Raw genomic sequence first — 24062 nt, forward strand, 5'->3', positions numbered from 1 at the left:
TGTGTTTAAAAAGTAAGGTTCCCAACCCATCCGTGTTTGTCAACTTCCTTTTAGTCTGTGCCAGACAGCCACAGCTACCCTAAAGTTAGAGACGTTCAGGAAAGTATAACTGACCAGTGTTCAGAAAAGTGCTTGTGACAGATTTCAGTTTTCACTGGCTTTATGTATAAACTCTAAAATTTTTTTTTTTTTTTTTTGGAGACGGAGTCTCGCTCTGTCGCCCAGGCTGGAGTGCAGTGGCGCGATCTCAGCTCACTGCAAGCCCCGCCTCCCGGGTTCACGCCATTCTCCTGCCTCAGCCTCCCAAGTAGCTGGGACTACAGACGCCCGCCACCTCGCCCGGCTAGTTTTTTGTATTTTTTAGTAGAGACGGGGTTTCACCGTGTTAGCCAGGATGGTCTCGATCTCCTGACCTCATGATCTGCCCGTCTCGGCCTCCCAAAGTGCTGGGATTACAGGCTTGAGCCACCGCGCCCGGCCTAAATTCTAAAAATTTCTTAACCTGTGTTTTAATACATTTAAGAGCATCGTTTAGGGCTGGGCACGGTGGCTTATACCTGTGATCCCAGCACTTTGGGAGAACAGGGCAGGCAGATCACCTGAGGTCAGGAGTTTGAGACTAGCCTGGCCACCTTGGTGAAAACGTGGTGTACTTTACTAAAGGTACAAAAGTTAGCCAGTAGCACTCACCTGTAGTCACAGCTACTCGGGAGGCTGAGGCAGAATTGCTCGAACCCAGGTCAGGAGGTTGCAGTGAACCAAGATGATGCCATTGCACTCCAGCCTGGGTGACAGCAGGACTGTCTCAAAAAAAGAAGAAAAAGCATTGTTTATAGGACACTTAAAATTTTTTGCAAATCTCACGACGTTTTCGGCATTTGTCAGTCATAAAGGAAATGCACATAAAAACCAGATACTACTTCATACCTACTAGGATAGTGCTGATCCAAAAAATGGAAAATAGAATATGGAGAAATTGGAACTCTCTGTACTTTGTTGGTGGTAATGTAAAACGTTGCAGTTGCAGTAGAAAAAAAAAGCTAAACATGGAATTACCACATGACCCAGAGCTGGCCCTCCTTTCTGGGTTTCACATCCTTGGATTTAGTCAACCTTGGATCAAAAACAATTGGGAAAAATTGTTCCTGACCATGTACAGACTTACTCCCTAAACAATACAGTATAACAGCTGTTTACATAGTATTTACATTGTATTAGGTATTACAAGTTAACCTAGAGCTAGATGGCTAAATTATGCAGGATGTGTAGGTTATATACAAATAACCATGCCGTTTTATGTCAGGGACTTGAGTGTCCTCAGATTCTGGTATCCATGGAAAGTCCTGGAACCAGTACCCCCATGGATACTGAGGGATGACTATACAAAAGGAATTAAAGAATGGAGGGCTGGTGCGGTGTCTTATACCTGTAATGTCAGCACTTCGGGCAGCCTAGGCAGGCGGATCACCTAAGGTCAGGAGTTGAAGACCAGCCTGGCCAACATGGTGAAACCCCATCTCCACTAAAAAGACAAAAATTAGCCGGGTGTGGTGGTGGGCACCTGTAATCCCAGCTACTTGGGAGGCTGAGGCCGGAGAACCGCTTGAACCCAGGCGGTGGAGGTTGCAGTGAGCCAAGATTGCATCACTGCACTCCAGCCTGGGTGACGAGTGAGACTCCGTCTCAGAAAAAAAAAAAGTGCTCATACTTGTATGGTGTTTACTGCAGCATTCTCAACAGTCCAAAGTAGAAACCTGAGTGTCCACCAACAAATGGTTAATGTGTACAATATACTGTGAAATATACAGTCATTAAAAGGAATACTTTTTACAGTTTCCCCAAATATGAAGCACATTCCTGTTTGATATGTGGATGAACCTTTAAAACATGCTAAATGAAATAAACCAGATACAAAAGGACAAATATTGTATAATTTCACTTACATGAACTAAACGGCAAATGCATTGAGGCAGAACAGTACCAAAGGCTCAGGGGAGGGGAAGGAGAAGTTAATTGACAATGTTACAGGGCTTCTGTTTAGGGTGATAACATTTTGGAAATACAATAGTGGTTGCATAACATTGTAAATAATGCCACTGAATTGCACAATTGTTTGGGAATTTTGTTATATATTTTACAATTAAAAATCCTAAGAACACAAAGTCATATTAGGTCGGTTGGTGCAAAAGTAATGTGCCATTACTTTTAATGGCAAAAACCACAATTACTTTTGCACTAACCTAATAGTTATATCCTGAAGAGGCAGAAACTGATAGGTTTGTGTAGTTTTTCAGCTTGTATTATTACCACTAACAGCCTCTGTTGAGCCCTTTATTACTATGTAAGCAGCCATATTTAATTCTCAGAACAACGTAATGAGGGAGAACCTATGAAAAAACAAAGCCCCTTAAAACAACCAAGGACATCACAAAAATACAAGTTCCAGCACTAACTCTGCTTTCTCTGTGATGCTTCTCCTGCCCGTTCATACTTGTAGAGAATAGGAATAGAGGCCAATTATGTCCCTTGAGAGTGCTCTTGGAACAGTGGCAAATTTTCTGTACATGAAATTAGCTTCTCAACTTTTTTGTACATGTGGTACTGGTTCTCAACCTTGGCTACCATTGGAATTACCCGGGAAACATTAAAACACTGATCAGGTCCCACCCTCCAGGGGTTCTGTATAACTTGGCTAGGTGTAGCCTAAGCATCAAAATGATTATGCGCAGCCAAGGTTGAAAGCCACCAATACTGACACATAGATTTAATATTAACCACTGGAACAGAATACCACTGTTAAAATTGCTGCGGAAGGTTAAGTAATGGGCAGCCCCTGCTATTGCAAGTTTTTTTTTGTTGATTTTTTTTCTTTTTTTTTTTTTTTTAAGCCAAGTCTCGCTCTGTCACCCAGGCTGGAGTGCAGTGGCATAATCTCAGCTCACTGCAACCTCTGCCTCCCAGGTTCCAGCTATTCTGCCTCAGCCTCCTAGGTAGCTGGGACTATAGGCGTGAGCCACCATGCCCAGCGAATTTTGTATCTTTTAGTAGAGACGGGGTGTTACCATGTTGACCAGGCTGGTCTCGAACTCCTGACCTCATGATCCGCCCACCTCGGCCTCCCAAAGTGCTGGGATTACAGGCTTGAGCCACTGCACCTGGCCTATTGCAAGTTTTAAACAAGCTCAGTCCAGGGAACTTCCTAACTTGGACATACACTTCATAGCAATTTCTTCTCTTAAAATAGTGGAAAATGAAGCTTTAAGAGCACAGTGAATGAGAACACTAGCAAGCTATGGCAATTTGAAAAAATGTGATTTTAAGAGACAGTCTTGCACCTTTATCATTTAAATTTGGTTATCTCAGCATGAACCTTCTGAGACTGACAGCAAGAATTAAAACACCTTTTGTATATGCGGAAACTACCCTGTAGTCTACCTGTTCTCAAATTTGAGCATGCTTGCTGGGTCCCCACCACCAGTTTCTGATTCTGTAGGTCTGGGACAGGACCTTAGAATGTGTCTTTCAAACAATTTATCAGGTGACACTTTAAGAACCACTGTTCTAGCACAAGCCAAAGAAGTGACAGCAAAGACTGACATCCAGAATCTTGTAATTCGGTTCTCTACTCATCTCACTACCTGTGCTCTGCTTAGGGAAATGTTTTTGCAGAATGTGGAAGAACAACCCATGTATTCTTTGCCCCTGCCCAAACCTAAAGATTGAGGAGAAACTTAAGCAATATTAAGAGTGAGGCAAGAGAGAAAAGAAACCTAGCTTTGGAGTCACATCTGGTTTTCAATACGAGCTTCATGCAAGTTGGAATGAGTTAGGTCCCTCACGTCTGGAAACCTGTTTCATGATGTGTATTTGCGCACCCTCATTACATTGTTCTGAGAATTAAATATGGCTGCTTACATAGCAATGAAGGGCTCAACAGACGCTGTTAGTGGTACTAATAATACAAGCTGAAAAAAAACTGGTGAAGAAGATACTGAATTGTATCTGAGATTTATACCATTTGCTGTTTAAAAAATAAACCATATCACCCCGAAAAACCTCCGCGCAATGTTTTCCAGTCATTAATTCAACAGCTGAATGGGGGATAGGACAAATGTCCTTATGCTCATGGAATTTTAACGCCAGTTTAGCTTCTATGTTAAGAGCTGGAGAGCAGCATCCGTCAAATCTGGTGGCTGCAGCAGAGCACTTCCCTAGGAACGGACTGCACACGCCCAATTCAGAAGGAAGTGCGCACTGATTCCCGGCAGCCGACTCCCCTTCGCTTAGCTGCTGCCACCCGCCCTTACCACGATGTGACCGCCAATTTTTTAACAGTGGCTTCACCCGACGTCTGCAGGCCCTGACACTTGGCTCTGGCGGGTGCGCGGTCTCCCTACCCCCGGTAAGGGGCTCTACCGGCCCTGGACCCAAGATAGGACTCCTGCCTGGCGCCCACCCGGAGCGGCGGCGCCCCAGATCCGGCCGTGGGCGGCGGCCCCGCGCGTGCGCCGCCCGTCCCCGCCGCGGTCTGGCTGTGCGGGCGCTAGAGGGGAGCTGGGCTGTCCCAGCCTTCAGTGCTGGAGGGACGGCCGCATGGGGCTTCAGAAAGCCTGGGCGCCCAGCAGTGTTAAGGAGCGTGTGCCCATTTAAAGACAAAAACACTATTTTTCAGGTTTGTACGAAATGAAGTTGTAGAAAGATTAACAAGGGTTACCTGGGAAAGGCAGATTTTCAACTTAGCGTTTACATGTTCACCCAGTGCATTATTTTATTTAAAAAGAAAAATATATACTTAATGGCTCCTAATCCAGCTCTGTTTGCCTTGTCTCCCAAGACACCTATCATTCGCCCAGCACATACCTTGCCGCTATGCCACACTGCAGTCCCCGGGAAGGTTCCCTGTGCTTAGATCGCCTCCCAGTCCCTCCAGGAAGCCTTTCCCAACCCTTTCGCGTTAAGTGCCCCGCCTCTCATCATCAGAAAGGTGACTTGAGCTTTTATCAGTTTTAGTTACTCCTTTTAATATGCTCTTCTTCCCTATGTTTAGGCGAGTCTTTTTTTAAACCATATTCAGCACTTGGTGCCAGCAACAGAAGTGTTCCATAAAAATTCCTAGAATAAACCAACACGTGCTGACTAGATTCTCTATCTTCATAAACGGTGGTACAAACTATGCATAACTACCAGCTTCATGAGGTCAAAACTAAATCAAAAATTCTTCTCAAAGACTTTAAAAAAATTTTTTTAGCATAAAATGTTTCCTCTTTCTAACCAACTTCTCTTACTTAAGTGAACGTTTCTTTCCACTGGGATGGCTGTCTACATTCTCAGGAATCCTGAATTCATGACTATGTTCAACTCCCACGACCATTTTAAAATCATCAAAATGGCAGCAAATGACATTACCTGGGCCAAAAAGCTGCAGGTTTTGTGGCAAATGGGAAATGTGTTACAGAATATGACTGGGAAAGAGGGATTTCTTAGTGTTGCTCAGAATTAATTCAGCAAACACTGAACATTACTACGTGCCCCACATAGGATCATACTGCATTTCAAGTCACAATCAAAGGTAAATTACAAGGCTGGGCGCGGTGGTTCATGCCTGTAATCCCAGCACTTTGGGAGGCCGAGGCAGGCAGATCACCTGAGGTCAGGAGTTCAAGACCAGCCTGACCAACATGGTGAAACTCCCCCCCCCCCACCTAAAAATATAAAAATTAGCCAGGCATGGTGGCATGTGCCTGTATTCCCAGCTACTCGGATAGTATCAAGAATCGCTTGAACCTGGGAAGTGGAGGTTGCAGTGAGCTGAGAGGGCACCATTGCACTCCAACCTGGGCAACAGAGCAAGACTCCATCTCAAAAAAATAAAATAAATTTTTAAAAAAAGTAAATGGCCGGGCGCGGTGGCTCAAGCCTGTAATCCCAGCACTTTGGGAGGCCGAGGCGGGCGGATCACAAGGTCAGGAGATCGAGACCACAGTGAAACCCCGTCTCTACTAAAAATACAAAAAATTAGCCGGGCGCGGTGGCGGGCGCCTGTAGTCCTAGCTACTCAGGAGGCTGAGGCAGGAGAATGGCGTGAACCCGGGAGGCGGAGCTTGCAGTGAGCCGAGATCGCGCCACTGCACTCCAGCCTGGGCAACAGCGTGAGACTCCGTCTCAAAAAAAAAAATAAATAAATAAAATAAAATAAAAAAAGTAAATTACAAGACTGCAAAACTTTAAAAAAACCTTCCCCATTAGTTTGTACCTAATAAATGCTAACATTTAAAAGGGGGCACAAAAGGCCTGTGGAAACAAGAACTCACATTCTTGAAAGTAGTGCCTAGCACAGTATCTTCCTCATCATCAGAGGTGCTCTATACATCTTTAGTTGAAACATGAAACAGACATCCATATGCAAAATATTTTCAAGGGTTTTGTTGACTTTTACATGTTTTTCTTTAGCTAACTGGTAATGATGCACATTACAAAGGAGACTTTTCTAAATCTCAAGTACTTTTGCTAATTTTTCTTTGAAACAACAGCACATTTCCAATGCCAAACCATCCCCTACAACGTACAAAGGGGAGATGACAAAACTCTGAATTCTTGTAACGGATCCTGCAACTAGTTCTATTCAGAAGATGGAGACAATATTCCCTGGAGTTGATTGAACATGTGAGAAGGCACAGCTCAGAAGGAGAGGAAAGCTGAGGGCAGTGAAATGAGAACCTATGCATCACCTGGCCTTTTTACATGTTAGTCTATCCTACTATCCCAGGAATTCACTTCTGCTATACTTGAGATTCGGGGATAATAATGTCACTCCTCCTCCCAAATTCTAAGTAAATATGTTAACTAGATGAGCATTTATTTACATTTTAGAACAAAGTCTCCAGAAAGGTATAAAGTTTATTAACATCTTCAAAAAAAAAAAGATGGGCTGGGCATGGTGGCTCATGCCTGTGATCTCAGCACTTTGGGAGGCCAAGGCGGTTGGATCACTTGAGGTCAGGAGTGTGAGACCAGCCTGGCCAACACGGTGAAATCCCATCTCACTAAAAATACAAAAAAATTAGCCAGGCATGGTATCACACACCTATAGTCCCAGCTACTCAGGAGGCTGAGGCAGGAGAATCGCTTGAACCTGGGAGGCGGAGGTTGCAGTGAACCAATATCGTGCCGCTGCACTCCAGCCTGGGCAACAAGCAAAACTCCATCTTAAAAAAAAAAAAAAAGATGGAACAGAATACAGCTACTGAATATGATATAGTTCCTTATTTACAAATTTTACTATAGGAGGGACATTTTAATCAGCATTTCAAATAATCAAAGGAGTAGAATTTTTTTCTAGAAATATCGGTATTTCACTCTCCAGGTATAAGATTAATGAAAACATTAAGTGACTGCACCAGTTAGAAGATAAACTAGTACCTTAAAAATATATTAAAAAAAGGAAGGGATACTTGCTACTTAAACATGAATTTTCACAAAATTATTCTTGTGACTAATTCAGACAACCTATTTGCTTAGGAAAGTGAGCCAAAAAAAAAAAAGAAAGAAAAAAAAAGCACATTACATGACTATGCCTTCATTTAAGTATGTGCTTTCACTGATTTAAAAAGGAAAGTTGAATTATGGTTTCCAGAGCTTTAGGAGTCCATCTTCACTGTAGGTAGCAATCAGGTTCTGATGAGGGTGATGTGCAATACCAATCACATCCTTCTCGTGCACCTGGAACACGTAAAGCACAGGGTTAGGGTGTACAGATCTGCAATAAATCACTCTGATGACGCTTCCAGAGCTGGGTGGAAGGGAAAGAGATCAAGGCCTGATATTCCAAATGGCATAGGAGAAAGATGGAGGAAGGTTTTCCAACTCACATCACATTGTGACATAATAAGAAATAAACTTTAGGCTGGGTGCAGTGGCTCATGTCTGTAATCCCAGTACTTTGGGAGGCGGAGGCAGGTGGATCACTTGAGATCAGGAGTTCAAGACCAGCCTGGCCAAGATGGTGAAACCCCGTTTCCACTAAAGATACAAAAAATTAGCCAGAAGTGGTGGCATGTGCCTGTAGTCCCAGTTACTCGGGAGGCTGAGGCAGGAGAATCACTTGACTCCAGGAGGCAGAGGTTGTAGTGAGCTGAGATCACACCACTGCATTCCAGCCCAGGTGACAGAGTGAGACTCCTTCTCAAAATAAAATAAAATAAAATAAAATAAAATAAAAAATAAACTTGTTTAGTGTTAAGCCACTGAGATTTGGGGATCATCATAGCAGCTGACATTAATTTTACTTCTTGAATTTAACATGGAGCTAAATGTTTTAAAACAATGTTTTTTATACTGAGGGTCACATTGATAGTAGTCTGGAAAAGGCACATACTTCAGAGTTCAGAAAGACACAAGTCTTACCATATTTCTTTAGATGAACTTAGTAAGTAATACTCACTGTCAAAGTTCTCTCCAGTTTGCCAGTGACCGTACTGAAACAGTAGAGCACAAAGTCCTCCCCTACACAGTAGATCCATTCACCACGGGGAGAGAGGGCACAGCAAACAAAGTCCCCACCTTCTCTTTTACCAGAACTGAAGCTTCTGACAATCTAGATCACACCACACCCCAAGACAAAAACATCAGGATTAGTAGCAGCTCAACCATGTGCAGCCTTTTCAAGTGACATTTTTACGTTGTTATTTTGCACTTTGGTTTACTATCATTTGTAATTAGATCTCCAATCCTGTTCAGCATGTGCTAACTCCCCATGCCTGGGAAATATTCAATAGATAAGTAATCTAAACTAAATGGCAGACAAAAATTTAGAATTCATACATCCCACATCACCAATCATGCCCTAAAGAGACATATTACCCTTAAGCAAATTTCATTGCCATACATAAAACAATTTTCTAAATCAATATACCAGTAGTTCTCAAAGCTTTCTGGATGTCTGCTCCCCAGTTTCCTCTAACAGAATGAGAAGCTTTCCCCATGCAGGATGATACTTTGTCTCTAAGACTTTGCTTGCTCTATTGATACAACATTAAAATCATCATAAACCAAGCTGAGAGAAACCAATCCGAAAAGTCTACATACTATATGCTTCCATTTCTATACCATTTTCAAAATGACAAAATTATAATAATGGAAAACAGATCAGTGATTGCCAAGGGTTAGGGATTGGAATTAACTTGAATTTAAAACATGATACCATTTACATTAGCAGCCCCAAAGTGAAAATACTTAGGTATAAATCTACCAAAATACATACAATATTTAAATGAGGAAAATTACAAAATTCTGATGAATGATATCAAAGAACTAAACAGAGAGATAGTCTATGTTCATGAATTGGAAGACTCAATATGGTAAAGACGTCAGTTCTTCCCAACTTAATCTATAGATTTCACACAATCCCAATCAAAATCCCAGCAAAGTATTTTGTGGATATTGACAACCCAATTCTAAAGCTTACACAAAGAGGCAAAAGACCCAGAATAGTGAACTCAATATTGAAAGAGAAGGACAAAGTTGGAGGGCTCACAATAACCAACTTCAAGATTTACACAAAGCTATAGTAATCCAGACAGTGTGGTATTGGTAAAAGAACAGATCAATGGAACAAAATACAAAGCCCAGAAATACACTCAACTGATTTTTGACAAAGAAGCAAAAGCAATGTAATAAAGAAAAGATAGTGTTTTCAACAAGACATGCCATGACTGGACATTTATATGCAAGAAAATGAATCTAGACACAATAAAATAAAGACCTTACAGTCTTCACAAAAATTAACTCAAAATGGATCACAGACCTAAATGTAAAACTCAAAATTGTATATAAAACTCTTAGAGGATAACAAAAAAGAAAATCTAGACGATCTTGAGTTTGATGACTTTTTAGATACAATTCCAAAGACACGATCCATGAAATAACTGATAAGCTAGATTTCATTAAAATTAAACACTTCTGCTCTGTAAAAGCCACTGTCAAGAAAATGAAGCCAGATGCAGTGGCTCATGCCTGTAATCCCAGCACTTTGGGAGGCTAAGGCGGGAGGATCACTTGAGGCCAGGAGTTTGAGACCAGCCTCAGCAACATGGCAAGACCCCATTTCCACACACACACACACACACAAAGTCGGGCATTGTGGCACATGCCTGTACTCCCAGCCACTTAGAAGGCTTAGGCAGGAAGATTTCTTGAGCCCAGGAGCTCAAGGATGCAGTGAGCTATGACCATGCCACTGCACTCCAGCCTGGGCAATGGAGCAAGACTCTGCCTCAAAAAAAAAAAAAAAAAAGGCCGGGCGCGGTGGCTCAAGCCTGTAATCCCAGCACTTTGGGAGGCCGAGATGGGCGGATCACGAGGTCAGGAGATCGAGACCATCCTGGGTAACACAGTGAAACCCCGTCTCTACTAAAAATACAAAAACTTAGCCGGGTGAGGTGGCAGGCGCCTGTAGTCCCAGCTACTCGGGAGGCTGAGGCAGGAGAATGGCGTGAACCCGGGAGGCGGAGCTTGCAGTGAGCTGAGATCCGGCCACTGCACTCCAGCCTGGGTGACAGAGCGAGACTCCGTCTCAAAAAAAAAAAAAAAGGAAGAAAATGAAAAGACAAGCCACGGATGGGGAGAAAATATCTGTAAAAACTAGATTTGATAAAGAACTATTATCCAAAACATATAAAGAACTCTTAAAATTCAACAGCAAGAAAACAACCCAATTGAAAAGTGAGTCAAATACCTGAAACAGACACTTCACCAGAAGTATACAGATGACAAATGAGCACACGAAAAGATTTCCACATTTCATTAGGGAAATGCAAATTAAAATGAGATACCACTACACACCTATTAGAATGGCCAACATCCAGAACACTGACCACACCCAGTGCTGGTGAGGATGTGCAGTAACAGGAACTCTCATTCACCAAGGGTGACAATACAAAATGATACATCCATTTTGGAACAGTTTAATAGTTTCTTACAACTAAACATACTTTACCATACAATCCAGTAATCACACTACTTAGCATTTACCCAAAGAAAGAGAAAACATATTAACACAAAAATCTGCACATGGATGTTTATAGCAGCTTTACTCATAATTGCCAAAACTTGGAAGTCCTTCAGTAGATGACTGGATAAATAAATGTTATTCAGCATTTAAAAAAAAAAAAGCCGGGCATGGTGACTTATGCCTGTAATCTCAGCACTTTGGGAAGCCGAGGTGGGTGGATCATGAGGTCAGGAGTTCAAGACAAGCCTGGCCAAGATGGTGAAACCCCGTCTCTACTAAAAATACAAAAATTAGCAGGGCGCAGTGGCAGGTGCCTGTAATCCCAGCTACTCAGGAGGCTGAGGCAGGAGAATCACTTGAACCTGGGGGCCAGAGGATGCAGTGAGCTGAGATTGCGCCACTGCACTCCAGCCTGGGGGAGAGGGTGAGACTCCGTCTCAAAAAAAGTAAATAAAAAATAAGCTATCAAACCATGAAAAAACAAGGAGAAAAATGCATATTATTAAAAGCCAAAATGAAAAAGTTACATATTTTATGTTTCCGACTACATGACTTCCTAGAAAAGGCAAAACTATGGAGACAGAAAAAGATCAGTGGTTGCCAGAAGTTAGTGGGGAGGGAGGAAGGATAGAAAGGGCATAGAGAATTTCTTGGAAGTGAAACTACTCTGTACAATTCTCTAATGGTAGACACCTGCCATAATACATTTGTCCAAACCTACAGAACATACACCACCAAGAATGAATCCTAATGTAAACTATAGCCTTTGTGTGTTAATGATGTACCAAATGCACGTTCATAAGCTGTAACAAACATACCACTCTGGCACGAGATACTGATAGTGGGGAAGGCTGTTCCGGTGGGAGGGACAGAGGAAATATGGGCACCCTCCGTATTTTCTGCTCAATTTTGCTGTTAACCTAAAACTGCTCTTAAAAGTCTGTTTTTTAAAAAACAACAAATTATGACAATGGAAAACTGATCAGTAGTTGCCAGGGGCTAGGGTTATGGGGAAGATGTAAGTATAAAGATGTAGCGTGAGAGTTTCTTTGGGAATGATAAAACATTTCTGTATCCTGGCCGGGCACGGTGGCTCACACCTGTAATCCCAGCACGTTCGGACGTGGAGGCAGGCGGATCACCTGAGATCAGGAGTTCGAGACCAGCCTGACCAACTTGGAGTGAACCCGTCTCTACTAGAAATCCCAGCTACTCGGGAGGCTGAGGCAGGAGAATCGCTTGAACCCGGGAGGCGGAGGTCGAGCCGAGATCACGCCATTGCACTCCAGTCTGGGCAACAAGAGCAAAACTTCATCTCAAAAACAAACAAACAAACAAACAAAAAACCAGTTCTGTATCCTGATTGTAATGGTGGTTACATGACTCTATACATGTAATGAAACGTTACAGAACGATTATATCCCTGCTTTAAAAAAAAAAAAAAAAAAATGCATGTTAAATCTTAGATTTAACCAAAACTGGTTAAATCTAAATAAGATCTGTAATAGAGTTAATAACTGTACCAATGTCAATTTCCTATATATGATCACTGTATTATCATTATATAAGATGTTATCCTTGGAAGAATTTGAGAGAGGGAAACATGGAACTCTTCTGTACTACTTTTGCAGCTTCTATGTGAATCTAAAATTATTTTTTCAAAATAAAGTATTTTTAAAAGTCAAGCACAGAACTATGAAGTGTGCTCAGCAGAGGTACTGGACAGCTGTAGCTACTATGCAGTGGCCCAAAAGATACTGCAGACCAGCCATCTCAGCTATGGATTCTGAACTACTACTCCATCAGTTATAGAACTCAAAGAATGGAAAGACAGTACTATACACCAGCCCCTGGGTCTTCTCTATGGTCAGCAAGATCCCCAAGTGTCCAGGCCAATAATCCAGTAGCACTACCATACATACCTAGGACTTGAGTCCTCAAACTTGATGCTTCTGACGCCCCCAGTGCTACCTCACAGTCCACAAAAGTGAGATTCCTTGAGAACCTTGCAGGTTTTCTGACTAAAAATACACTGAGGACACTGCTGCCTTTCTCCTATTAGTGTTCCATTTTAGAGCGTGGTAGCTAGGAGATGTCCTGAGTTGGTAATCCGTACTACACTGTATCCCCCTAACTCAGACAAACATTGTTATCTTAAAATCTTCAGTGAGGTTCTGAAGGAGGCTTAAAGACAGATAGGAGCTTCATTTATCCAAAGAATGAAAATGCTTAATATACAAACACCCAGGGGAAAGGAGATCACTTTTGAAATACCAAAGAGATAGTTTACAGAGCTACAAATAAATCCAAAAAAGCTACTCTTGGCCACTTGTATTACCCCAGTCTTTTTACAGACAGAGAAAGGAACCCAAATTTGGTTATTGGGAGGGTGGGCCTGGACCAGGATGTGCTGATTTGGGAATGGCCCACAGGTCCTGTGCAAGGGTACTTCTGAACACTCACCTGCCCCTGCATGTTCATGATGACCACCGTGTTTGATCTGTTGCACACCACAAAGTGCTCAGGGTTTTTAGGAAGTAGAATCACACTGTTGACAGTAATATCTGTCCCCGCGGTGCTGCCCAGGGATTTAAAGGTATTTGAACATTCTGTGGTCTTCATATTCCAGATCTACCACACAAAAATTTAAGTTACAAACCTTTTTTTAGATACAAAAATGTCTAAAGTTTTAGGGTTTAAAACACTAACAGGTTACTAAAAAAAGAGTAGAAATGACTCAGGGGAAAAAAGTTTCTTACTTGATTTTAGGTCCAATCAAATATCCAGCACTGCCATATACAGTTGTCCCTCAGTATCTGTGGGCGAATTGTTTCCAGGATCCCCTTTAGATACCAAAATCCAAGGATACTCAAGTCCCATATATAAAATGATGCAGTATTTGCATATAACCCATGCACATCCTCCTGTATGCTTTAAATCATCTCTAGATTACTTATAACACCTAATACAATGCCCACACAACACTTCCTTTGTATAGATTCAATGTAGTACTTGGCATGGGGCAGATTTAAGTTTTGCTTTTTAGAACTTTGTGGAATTTTCTTTTTTTCCCCCAAATATTTTCAATTGGTGATTGGCTGAATCCATGTTCCAGATACAGAGGACCAACTGTATAGAGTAAGTATTCATCATGTATTTGTTGATGAATTGGCAAAAACAACAGTCACAAACTAAAATTTAAAAACTTTAAAAAAACTATGATCTTTTCTAATACCTTTTTCCTTAGCCAATAGAGCTGTCTCTCTCTTTAAAATTAGTTGTTTGTCAACACTGCTACTGTCATAAACAACCAGAAAGCTACCCTTGTCTGGATATCAAAACCAAATAGGGGGTCAGGCATGGTGGCTCACGCCTGTAATTTCAGCACTTTGGGAAGCCAAGGCGTATGGATCACTTGAGGCCAGGAGTTCAAGACCAGCCTAGGCAATATAGTGGGATCTTATCTCTATTTAAAATAATTAAAATAAAATACAAACAAAACAAAAACAGGAGCTTTTCTTTTTTTAAAATGAGATGAGATCTCGCTATTTTGCCCTATTGTCCCCGCTGGCGTTAAACTCCTGGGTTCAAGCAATTCTGTCACTTCAGCCTCCTAAGTATGGGACTACAGGCAGGTGCCACTGAGCCTGGCTCAAATAGAGGCTTTTTAGCTTGAGACTCTATCCTGAGATTTTGATGTGGTAGGTCTAGGGTGAGGCACAGGCATTTTTTTTAAAGCTACAAATGATTCCAATGTACAGTTTATACTGACAATGACTGAATAGAAGTCACAATGTTAGCACACACACATGAGGAACTTTGAAGTGGAAGCTACTCTTGGCCACTTGTATTACTTCTCCCAGTCTATCTTTTCACCTTGTCCTTCTGGGCTCTTATGAACTGAAAGGGTTAAATCAGGTAGCACAGAAATCTGAGATGTGCTTAGAGAAGGGATGGACCAAACATTAAATAGCATTGTCCAGATACCACTCAATTCACCAGGCACAAAGTCTCTAAGGCATGGACTCTGCTGTGTTTCCTCTGTGCCTTCCACGGAGCTTGGCACAAAGCAGATGTTGAATAAATACTCATAAACAGGAGAAAACAGTTGCCCTGGTGTCAATACCGTTATCGCCTGCCCTAAACTCCTCTGAAGCCCAGATGCTTAGAAGAAAAAATGAACATTTCAGGAATTAAGAATGCTAAGGCTTCCAGTGTTTTCCATTCAAAAGGTCAGTGACATGCTTTGCCCCACTCACTGCAAAACTAAGGGGGAAAGACCACAAAATAAAGAAGCTTAGACAAGCCATCTACCAGTGGCATTTACAAGTTGTGAGGCCCATATGCATAGCATGAGAGCAAATCCCATGACTGAAGTACTAACAGCTTTGCATGATTTTTCCACTCATCCCAAGGGAGCATACATCTCCTGCCTTCCGGTTTCCAGTTCAATTTCCAATCACGAACAGCATTTTCAGACGGTGGTCTGACATACATATGTACATACATACATATATATACACATACATTTATTGATTGAGACAGGTTCTTGCTCTCTTGCCCAAGCTGAAGTACAGTGGTGTGAAAATTGCTCAATGCAGCCTCAAACTCCTGGGTTCAAGTGATCCTTTCACCTGAGCCTCCTAAGTAGCTAGGACTACAGGTGTATGCCACCACACCTGACTGTCTGAATTTTAGATACTTAAATATGTATCTAAAATGTCTAGATATATGTGTTAAAATGTTTTGTTAAAATGTCTAGATCTTGTGCCACAAAGTACTCACTCATATAAGGCAAGTCAAAAAGATTAGGTCCAAAATGTAGAGTGTCTCAAAGATCTCTAATAATTTTCGATTTGGGTTTCTCATATCTTTTCTAGGAAATGAGACCCTCTCTAAAAATAACTAAATCTTTAAAGGTACTGAAGATCCATTACTTTCAGCAAATTACTTACTAAATAACTATCTAGGAGAAGGCTTAGTTTTACTCAACACTTCTCCTATTCCTCTATAAATGCTACTAGGAAGGCTCTAAATTTGGGGACCAGGAATGCAGCGAGGCTGTGCAACAAAAAAAGAGATCTATTTATCAGGCCACTGAGCCTTTCGTGAATTTGACTGTTAGCAGGTAGACCACACCTATGGCAAAACACATTTAACCACCGTGTGTATCTGTGAATGGGGGATGGCTTAACTTTAGGACTCTTCACCCTTCCTCTTTTCCTACACATGAGAAAGTTCGTTTGGATTGAAAAAGTTTGAGATTGGAGTCCCAAGGCCAATGGGAATTACCCACAGAATACTGTTGTTGTCTCAGACTCACCTCAATTATGGCTAAAATAGCCAGTAAAGAGGTTTACTACAGCACAATCATTCCCATTATCACCACTGAAAACTCCTCAAAGGACAAAGATGGGGTAGACATCCCAAAATAAACCGAAAGCAAATACTTAACCTTTACAGTGCCATCAGAGGATGCACTAATAATGTAATGTCCATCTTGTGTAAATGTTGCTTCGTTAACAAAGGAGGAATGGCCACGAAATTCCTTCAGTGTTTTCCCAGATTTTAAACCATGAATTCTACCAAATGAAAGTAAATGAAAAGAACAATAAATATTTAATATCTTATGGTTGTGACCAATGATTGAATGCATTTTAGATAAATTACAGAAGCTCATGTTATAATATTAAGAGGGCTATGTGATTGTGTACATGGTATAATTTTCATTATATCAAACAATCAAACAAAAGCTTTGCAAAGAAAGAGGCTGGAAGAAAACATGCCAATACCACCACAAGCTTCTGTTCAGGGATAGACCTCTAAAAAACAGGTTAACAGAAGACTGAGATCAGTGGGTCTCAGCTGAGTCCCAGTATAACAGACCCTCTAAAGTGATTATGATACAGATAAGTCCATAGGACCATATTCTGAGAAACATGAATCACTGCTACCCCCTTTCAAATCTCTCCTCTGGGTAAAGACACAAATGGACAAAACAACAACACTGTGTGAGTTGTACTTTGGGGACATAAGGTCTCACATACCTTCTCTCTCCGTATCACACCATCATGGTAAAAGCATAAGGGATCACTAGTACCTCCCTCCAGGGCCTCATTATATCAAACTCAAGTGAGAACAGTTTTGGGATTTTTACTTACCTAATTGTCTGGTCAAAAGAAGCACTAAGGATCTGACTGCTATCCTTAGAGAAGCTTAGACAGGTGACACCCTTACTGTGTGCCCTCTCAAATCTCCTTAAACACTGTCCACTCTGAATCTTCCATACCTTTATTTGAAAAAAAAAAGAATTTAAAAAAAACTTGTAAAGTGTCCTACTATAGCCCATAGAGCCAAGTAAGATGCAATGCTCACTAATGTACTGAAACAGCATTAAAAATGCATGCTAATAGCTGAATATGATGTGTCTGGTTCACGTAGTACAATGGTAACTGAATCCTTTGAAACTTAAAACTCTTTTCATGTAGATTACTAAAACAAAAATATAGACTGTAAGTTCACTTAGCAGAGACCATTTCTGCAATTTTTGTAGCCCAGGATGTATTTCTAGCATTAAATACAAACCACAACAAACTGGCTATTAGATCATCCCCTTAAAAAAGAGGTCAGTGATTTTGATTTTTATACAGCAAGCCAGGATGGTACAACAGAAAGGGCTTAAGCAGATGTGAACTAAAGTCCCAGATCTATCACTTACCAAGTATGCAACCTTAAACATGTTACTGGATCACCCAGGCAGAGTTATTATTAAGATTACACAAGAAAAAGTAAAGTGATTAGCATAAAGCTGATGCTCCATAATCAGTAGCTATTATTGTGCTGAATATCATATACAGGACACTACCCCATAGCAGAACATTCAAAATGTCTACACATGAGAGGCTGTGGCACTAATCCATACCTTGATTTTTCCATCTTGGGCCCCAGTTGCTAACATTTCTGTATCTCTGCTGAAACACATGCACAGGACAGCATCATCCATCATCATAAAGTTATCCTGGGCCTGGTACTTAAGATCCTAAAGAAACAATGGTTAGCAGTTATCAAAATAACACAAAAGTCAAGGCCCCAGTTCTCTACAAACTCACAAAAACCAGGGCAATGGATTGTACCTACTCTAAACCCCCAAAATAAACAGAAGTGCCATGCATACATGCTCCTAGTAACTAGTTCCTAGTGATATTGCTGGGGATAAATAATTTTATACAATTCAAATTACTATTATTAAAAATACAAACATACTACTCTAGATCTTTTGCTTACTGATTTTTTCTAGGCAAAATTTATCTAGTTTCGTATTTTACATATTTAATAAATTTGAATTTACCTATTTCTGTATGATGTGGGAAACTAAACTAATATTTTTTCCAAATCATCAGCTACGTTTCCTGAAACAGTTTACTAATCTATTTATTTGTGATGCTTCTTTTATTATCCATGATTTTTCAGATGGATTATCTTTCTTTTTTTTTTCTAATTATAAAGTGAGACAGCTACCTGGTTCAAAAAATAAAAGCAAACTATACAGAAATATATAAAGTAGAAAGTAAGGCCGGGCGCAGTGGCTCAAGCCTGTAATCCCAGCACTTTGGGAGGTCAAGACGGGCAGATCACGAGGTCAGGAGATCGAGACCATCCTGGCTAACCCGGTGAAACCCCGTCTCTACTAAAAAATACGAAAAAAAAAAAAAAACTAGCCGGGCGAGGTGGCAGGCGCCTGTAGTCCCAGCTACTCGGGAGGCTGAGGCAGGAGAATGGCGTAAACCCAGGAGGCGGAGCTTGCAGTGAGCTGAGATCCGGCCACTGCACTCCAGCCTGGGCGACAGAGCGAGACTCCATCTCAAAAAAAAATAAATAAAATAAAATAAAGTAGAAAGTAAAAATCACTCATAAATCCACTACCCATAGAGTAGAATTTGGCACTTCACGATAAAAATTACATTTTATTTATTTATTTTTGAGACAGAGTCTTGCTCCGTCATCCAGGCTGCAGTGCAGTAATGCGATCTTGGCTCACTGAAATCTCTGCCTCCTGGGTTCGAGCAATTCCCCTGCATCAGGCTCCCAAGTAGGATTACAGGTCCGCACCAAAACACCCAGCTAATTTTTATATTTTTAGTAGAGACAGGGTTTCACCATGTCAGCCAGGCTGGCCTGGAACTCCTGACCTCAAGTGACCTACCAACTTCAGCCTCCCAAAGTGCTGGGATTACAAGCATGAAACACCGTGCCCAGTCAAAAATTATATTTTAAATCAGTGAATAAAAGTTAGTAAATAGCTATTTGAGGAAAAAACTAAGTTGGATCTATACCAACTTTATCCTCCTAAACAAATTCTAGAAGGGTCAATAATTAAACATAAAATAAAAGATTAAAGTACTAGAAGAAACTGTAGGAGAAAAGATGAATAAATTTAATGATATAAAAAAATTTAAGTCTGTAAAACAAGCAAAATCAAGACATAAAAGTCAAAATTTTAAAATATTTGTAATGTATATTATAAAATTTAATTTCCTTAAAATATAAAGAGCTCCTACAAATCAATAAAGAACAATCCAATAGAAAAACGGGCAAAAGGGCCGGGCGCGGTGGCTCAAGCCTGTAATCCCAGCACTTTGGGAGGCCGAGACGGGCGGATCACGAGGTCAGGAGATCGAGACCATCCTGGCTAACATGGTGAAACCCCGTCTCTACTAAAAAAAAAATACAAAAAAACTAGCCGGGAGAGGTGGCTGGCGCCTGTAGTCCCAGCTACTCGGGAGGCTGAGGCAGGAGAATGGCGTAAACCCGAGAGGCGGAGGTTGCAGTGAGCTGAGATCCGGCCACTGCGCTCCAGCCTGGGTGACAGAGCGAGACTCCGTCTCAAAAAAAAAAAAAAAAAAGAAAAACGGGCAAAAGATGTTAACAGGCTTCATAGTGTAAGAAATATTAGTGGCTTCAGTAAAATAAAAAAGAAATATTGGCGGCTTTTCACATATAAAAAGATGTTTAACTTCATTCATAAGAGAAATAGAATTAGTACTACAATTAGGTTAGATTGGAAATGATCTTAAATAAAATGGGTGGTTAAATACATCATGGTTCAATCCATGCAATGTAATATAATATACCAATAATCTCTAACATATGCTATAAAAAGCAGGAAGTGTAACAGGGTATGTAGTATGCTCTCACCTGTATTAAAAAAATTTTGAAAAGGATACATAATAAATAACACACACACAGGATATTCCAGGAAAGTTACATAAAGAAACTGGTAATCCTGGCTGGCCCAAGGAAGGTAACTGACTAGCTGAGGTACAAGTGTAGGAGCAAAATGCTACTTGAGTAACTTATTCTGTTTTTTGAACGTTGTATCAGTTGTACATATAACCCCTTGGAAAAAAAAAATTTTTTTTTTGCACATGCCTGTAATCCTAGCTACTCCAGAGGCTTAGGCAGGAGAATCGCTTGAACCCGGGTGGCAGAAGTTGCAGTGAACTGAGATCATGCCCCTGCACTCCAGCCTGGGCAACAAGAACGAAACTCTGTTTTTTTGTTTTTTGTTTTTTTCTGAGCCAGAGTTTCGCTCTTGTTGCCCAGGCTGGAGTGCAGTGGCACGATGTCGGCTCACTGCAACCTCCGCCTCCTGCGTTCAAGCGATTCTCCTGCCTCAGCCTCCCAAGTAGCTGGGATTACAGGCACCCACCACCACGCCCAACTAATTTTTTTTTTTGTCTTTTTAATAGAGACGGGGTTTCACCATGTTGGCCAGGATCGTCTCAAACTCCTGACCTCAGTTGATCCACCCGCCTCAGCCTCCTCAAGTGCTGGGATTACAGGCCTGAGCCATTGTGCCCAGCCTGAAAAAAAGTGTTTTACTTGTAAAAATAATAGATAATAAAACAATTATAGATAATAAAGGTCCTCTCCTGGTTAATAAAATTGGAATTTAATTAAAAATACCGTTTTTTTTTTTTGGAGACAGCATCACTGCCCAGGCTAGAATGCAGTGGCACAATCATGGCTCACTGCAGCCTCAAACTCCTGGGCTTGAGGGATCCTCCCACTTCAGCCTCCCAAGCAGCTAAAACTATAGGTGCACACAAGCATGCATGGTTAATTTTAAAAAAAAATTTTTTTTTTGTAGAGACACGGTCTCACTATGCTGCCCAGGATGAGTTGAACTAAGTGATGGGTTCAACTAAGTGATCCTCCTGCCTCAGCCTCCTGAGTAGCTAGGACTACAGGTATGCACCACTGTCCCTAGCTTTAAATGAGTTTTTAAATTACAAAAGTAATACATGTTCATTACATTCAGATCCTTTTTCAACTAATCTGATTTAGAGTGAGGGCATACATAAGTAATTCAAAATCAGTAATTTTTTCACTAGGAAGGTTAACACATTTAAAATACTTTACCTTTCTGATTTTTCCAGTAGTAAAGTTCCATACTTCAATGAATCCATCAACAGACCCAGTGACCAAATACTGACCATCTGGAGAAAATCGAGCACACTCCACATGTGACTTCTGACCAAACTGTTTCAAATGAAACAATGAAACAGATGCATTTTTATCCAGTGGACTTAAAATAATTCCTATTTTAACCTTTTGAGAAACATTGCCCTAGCATAAAGTCATAGCTGGCCCATATTATAGAGTATTGGAGGGGTATTTCTGTACCTGGACGCAGGGAGCTGGGTGGATGTATTTTTCCCTGACTAGTTTTATGTCTAGGCACTAAGTTGAAGCTAGTTTTTTGAATGTGAGATTGATATTTCCTAAGAAAAGGACAAAAGCTATTTTAACATGGGACTTAGAACAAGTAATCCTGTTAGTTCAGACCATAATGTTTTGCAAGAATCAGCCACTGTTAGCATGACTTTCATACTCAGTATGGCCTAACATGTTCCTGTTGTGTATCTCGGGGGGAATAATTCATTTTTTCAAAGTAAATGTATGTTTCCATACATTATTTTGTAAATACACTTTCTATCAGTGTTTCACAACCTTCATTTAATCAAGTGATAATGTGTAGCTGACCAAACTTAGAAGAACTAATTAAAGTTAATATACTGTCTGATAAATGCATCCTGAGCATTTGCTAGCGAGGATGCTCCCAATAACAGATGAAAACTACAGAAAATAGGCCGGGCGCGGTGGCTCAAGCCTGTAATCCCAGCACTTTGGGAGGCCGAGACGAGCGGATCACGAGGTCAGGAGATCGAGACCATCCTGGCTAACATGGTGAAACCCCGTCTCTACTAAAAAATAACAAAAAACTAGCCGGGCGATGTGGCGGACGCCTGTAGTCCCAGCTACTCGGGAGGCTGAGGCAGGAGAATGGCGTGAACCCGGGAGGCGGAGCTTGCAGTGAGCTGAGATCCGGCCACTGCACTCCAGCCTGGGCGACAGAGCAAGACTCCGTCTCAAAAAAAAAAAAAAAAAAAAAAAAAAGAAAACTACAGAAAATTAGGTGGAAAGAACAGAGAAAAGCTTTAATGTGGATTTCACCTTAAATGCCAAAAAAGGAAAGTGTTTATAACAGAAAATCTTAGCCCAGCAGCATAATAACGATGGACTTCTATTTGTCTCAAGGTTTCAGGCAGAGTAAATAAAGGTGCTGCTCAAAAATATCTTTATCTACAAGTTAGAATATATAATCCAGAAAAGGCAAATCCAAAATGTTAAAGTCAAAGATTTGAGGAATATGAAGTATTTTAAAATCCAGGAATTTAGAGCACAAATCCAGAGAAACTGTAATATAGAGATGCTAAAGTAGCAAATATGCTTGTAATTCTGGGAATTACCTAGAAAACTTTTTCCTAGGAAACTCTCAGTTTAAAAAAAAAAAAAAAAAAAAAAAAAAAAAAACGTAAGATGATAAAGTCACTTTCCTCAAACATCACATAAGCCCACTTTGTAATCCCTGACTGGCACTCTGCCTGACACATAGCAGGCAAAACAAAAATGTTGAACAGGAGAAGTACATAGAAAGTTCACAGTCCCAGACTTAACCAAAAAAGAACTAACCATTCTTCCAAATGCAGGCTTCTTGGGAAGCAGTGCAAGGGCAGATGATGGGCTACATGTCAAGCTAGATGTCCATCCATTAGATGACACATCTGAGGTGTACCACTCCCAGGCCACAGCAGAATCCCAATGGACACCTGCAGCAACCTTGAATATTGTCAGAGCTCGAGAATGAGTTCTCCTCCTCAAGTATCCAAGCCCCTGGCACAGGGCCTGGCTGAGCCCATGACAAGTCCTCAACAAATGATTACTGACTGGCTGAATGTCTTAGGATCCTACCTTAATATGCCTACTCAGTTGTGTAGGAAATTTTTCTTCTTCCACATCTTTGACAGCTGCTTTGCCTCGAAACAAATCTATGGTCATACCAGGAGGAAGCAATCCTTGATGCTGCTGCCACTTCAGTGCCTATGAGGAAAAAAAAAAAAGTATAGCAATCTGTTCAGGTGCTTTTAAGATCTGGTCATGACTGCTCAGAAACCAAGCCCGAAAGGATGAGGTTCAGAGTAAGCTGTGAGCCATCTAGACCCCAACTATTTTTGGCCATCCAAACACAACATAATCCCTGCTCCTCTGTGTGTCCAAGAACACAGGCTGATCTAAGGGTGGAAGGGGACTCTGAGAACCAAGTCTATCATCCACCTATTTTCTTATAGGTATGGCTCTTTTGTTATAAACAAAACCTGGAAAACAGAAATCTCCCATAGTACTAACACTCAAACACACCCAGGCTGGAAGTGCGGTGGCATGATCACGACTCACTGCAGCCTCAAACTCCTGGGCTCAAGCAGTCCTTCTATCTCAGCCTTCCAAGTAGCTGTGACTATGTCTATTTTTGGATTATAGCTTTATAGGTTTCTTTTCATCTTAAGTTCCATTCTCAAGTGATGAAATCTGTTGATCTTTTCCTTGGTGTTTAATCTCTAAGCTTGGGAAGACTATCAGGTTTGATAGATTATATAATCTCCAAGTGTTTTTCTATTTTCTTAAAGTATCTAACTTTCTATCTGAAATTATG

General features: G+C 41.0%; 1 protein-coding gene across 2 annotated transcripts in view; it reads right to left on the reverse strand.

Annotated features, from left to right (window-relative positions):
* Positions 1–1909: 1909 nt before the first annotated feature.
* Positions 1910–24062, reverse strand: part of LOC105485657 (SMU1 DNA replication regulator and spliceosomal factor) — a 35380-nt gene continuing 13227 nt past the window's right edge. For both annotated transcript variants that reach the window (XM_011747990.3, XM_011747989.3), the window contains exons 5-12: positions 23324–23452; positions 21431–21550; positions 17931–18047; positions 17170–17297; positions 16464–16590; positions 13472–13639; positions 8441–8593; positions 1910–7719 (exon numbers count right to left, since the gene is read on the reverse strand). In XM_011747990.3, the coding sequence (XP_011746292.1) occupies positions 7621–7719; positions 8441–8593; positions 13472–13639; positions 16464–16590; positions 17170–17297; positions 17931–18047; positions 21431–21550; positions 23324–23452 (1041 nt within the window). In that variant the 3' untranslated portion in view covers positions 1910–7620. The remainder of the gene's footprint in view (positions 7720–8440; positions 8594–13471; positions 13640–16463; positions 16591–17169; positions 17298–17930; positions 18048–21430; positions 21551–23323; positions 23453–24062) is intronic.

This window comes from Macaca nemestrina, chromosome 14 (assembly GCF_043159975.1).
Source record: "Macaca nemestrina isolate mMacNem1 chromosome 14, mMacNem.hap1, whole genome shotgun sequence".
In the NCBI taxonomy this organism is placed as follows: Eukaryota; Metazoa; Chordata; class Mammalia; order Primates; family Cercopithecidae; genus Macaca; species Macaca nemestrina.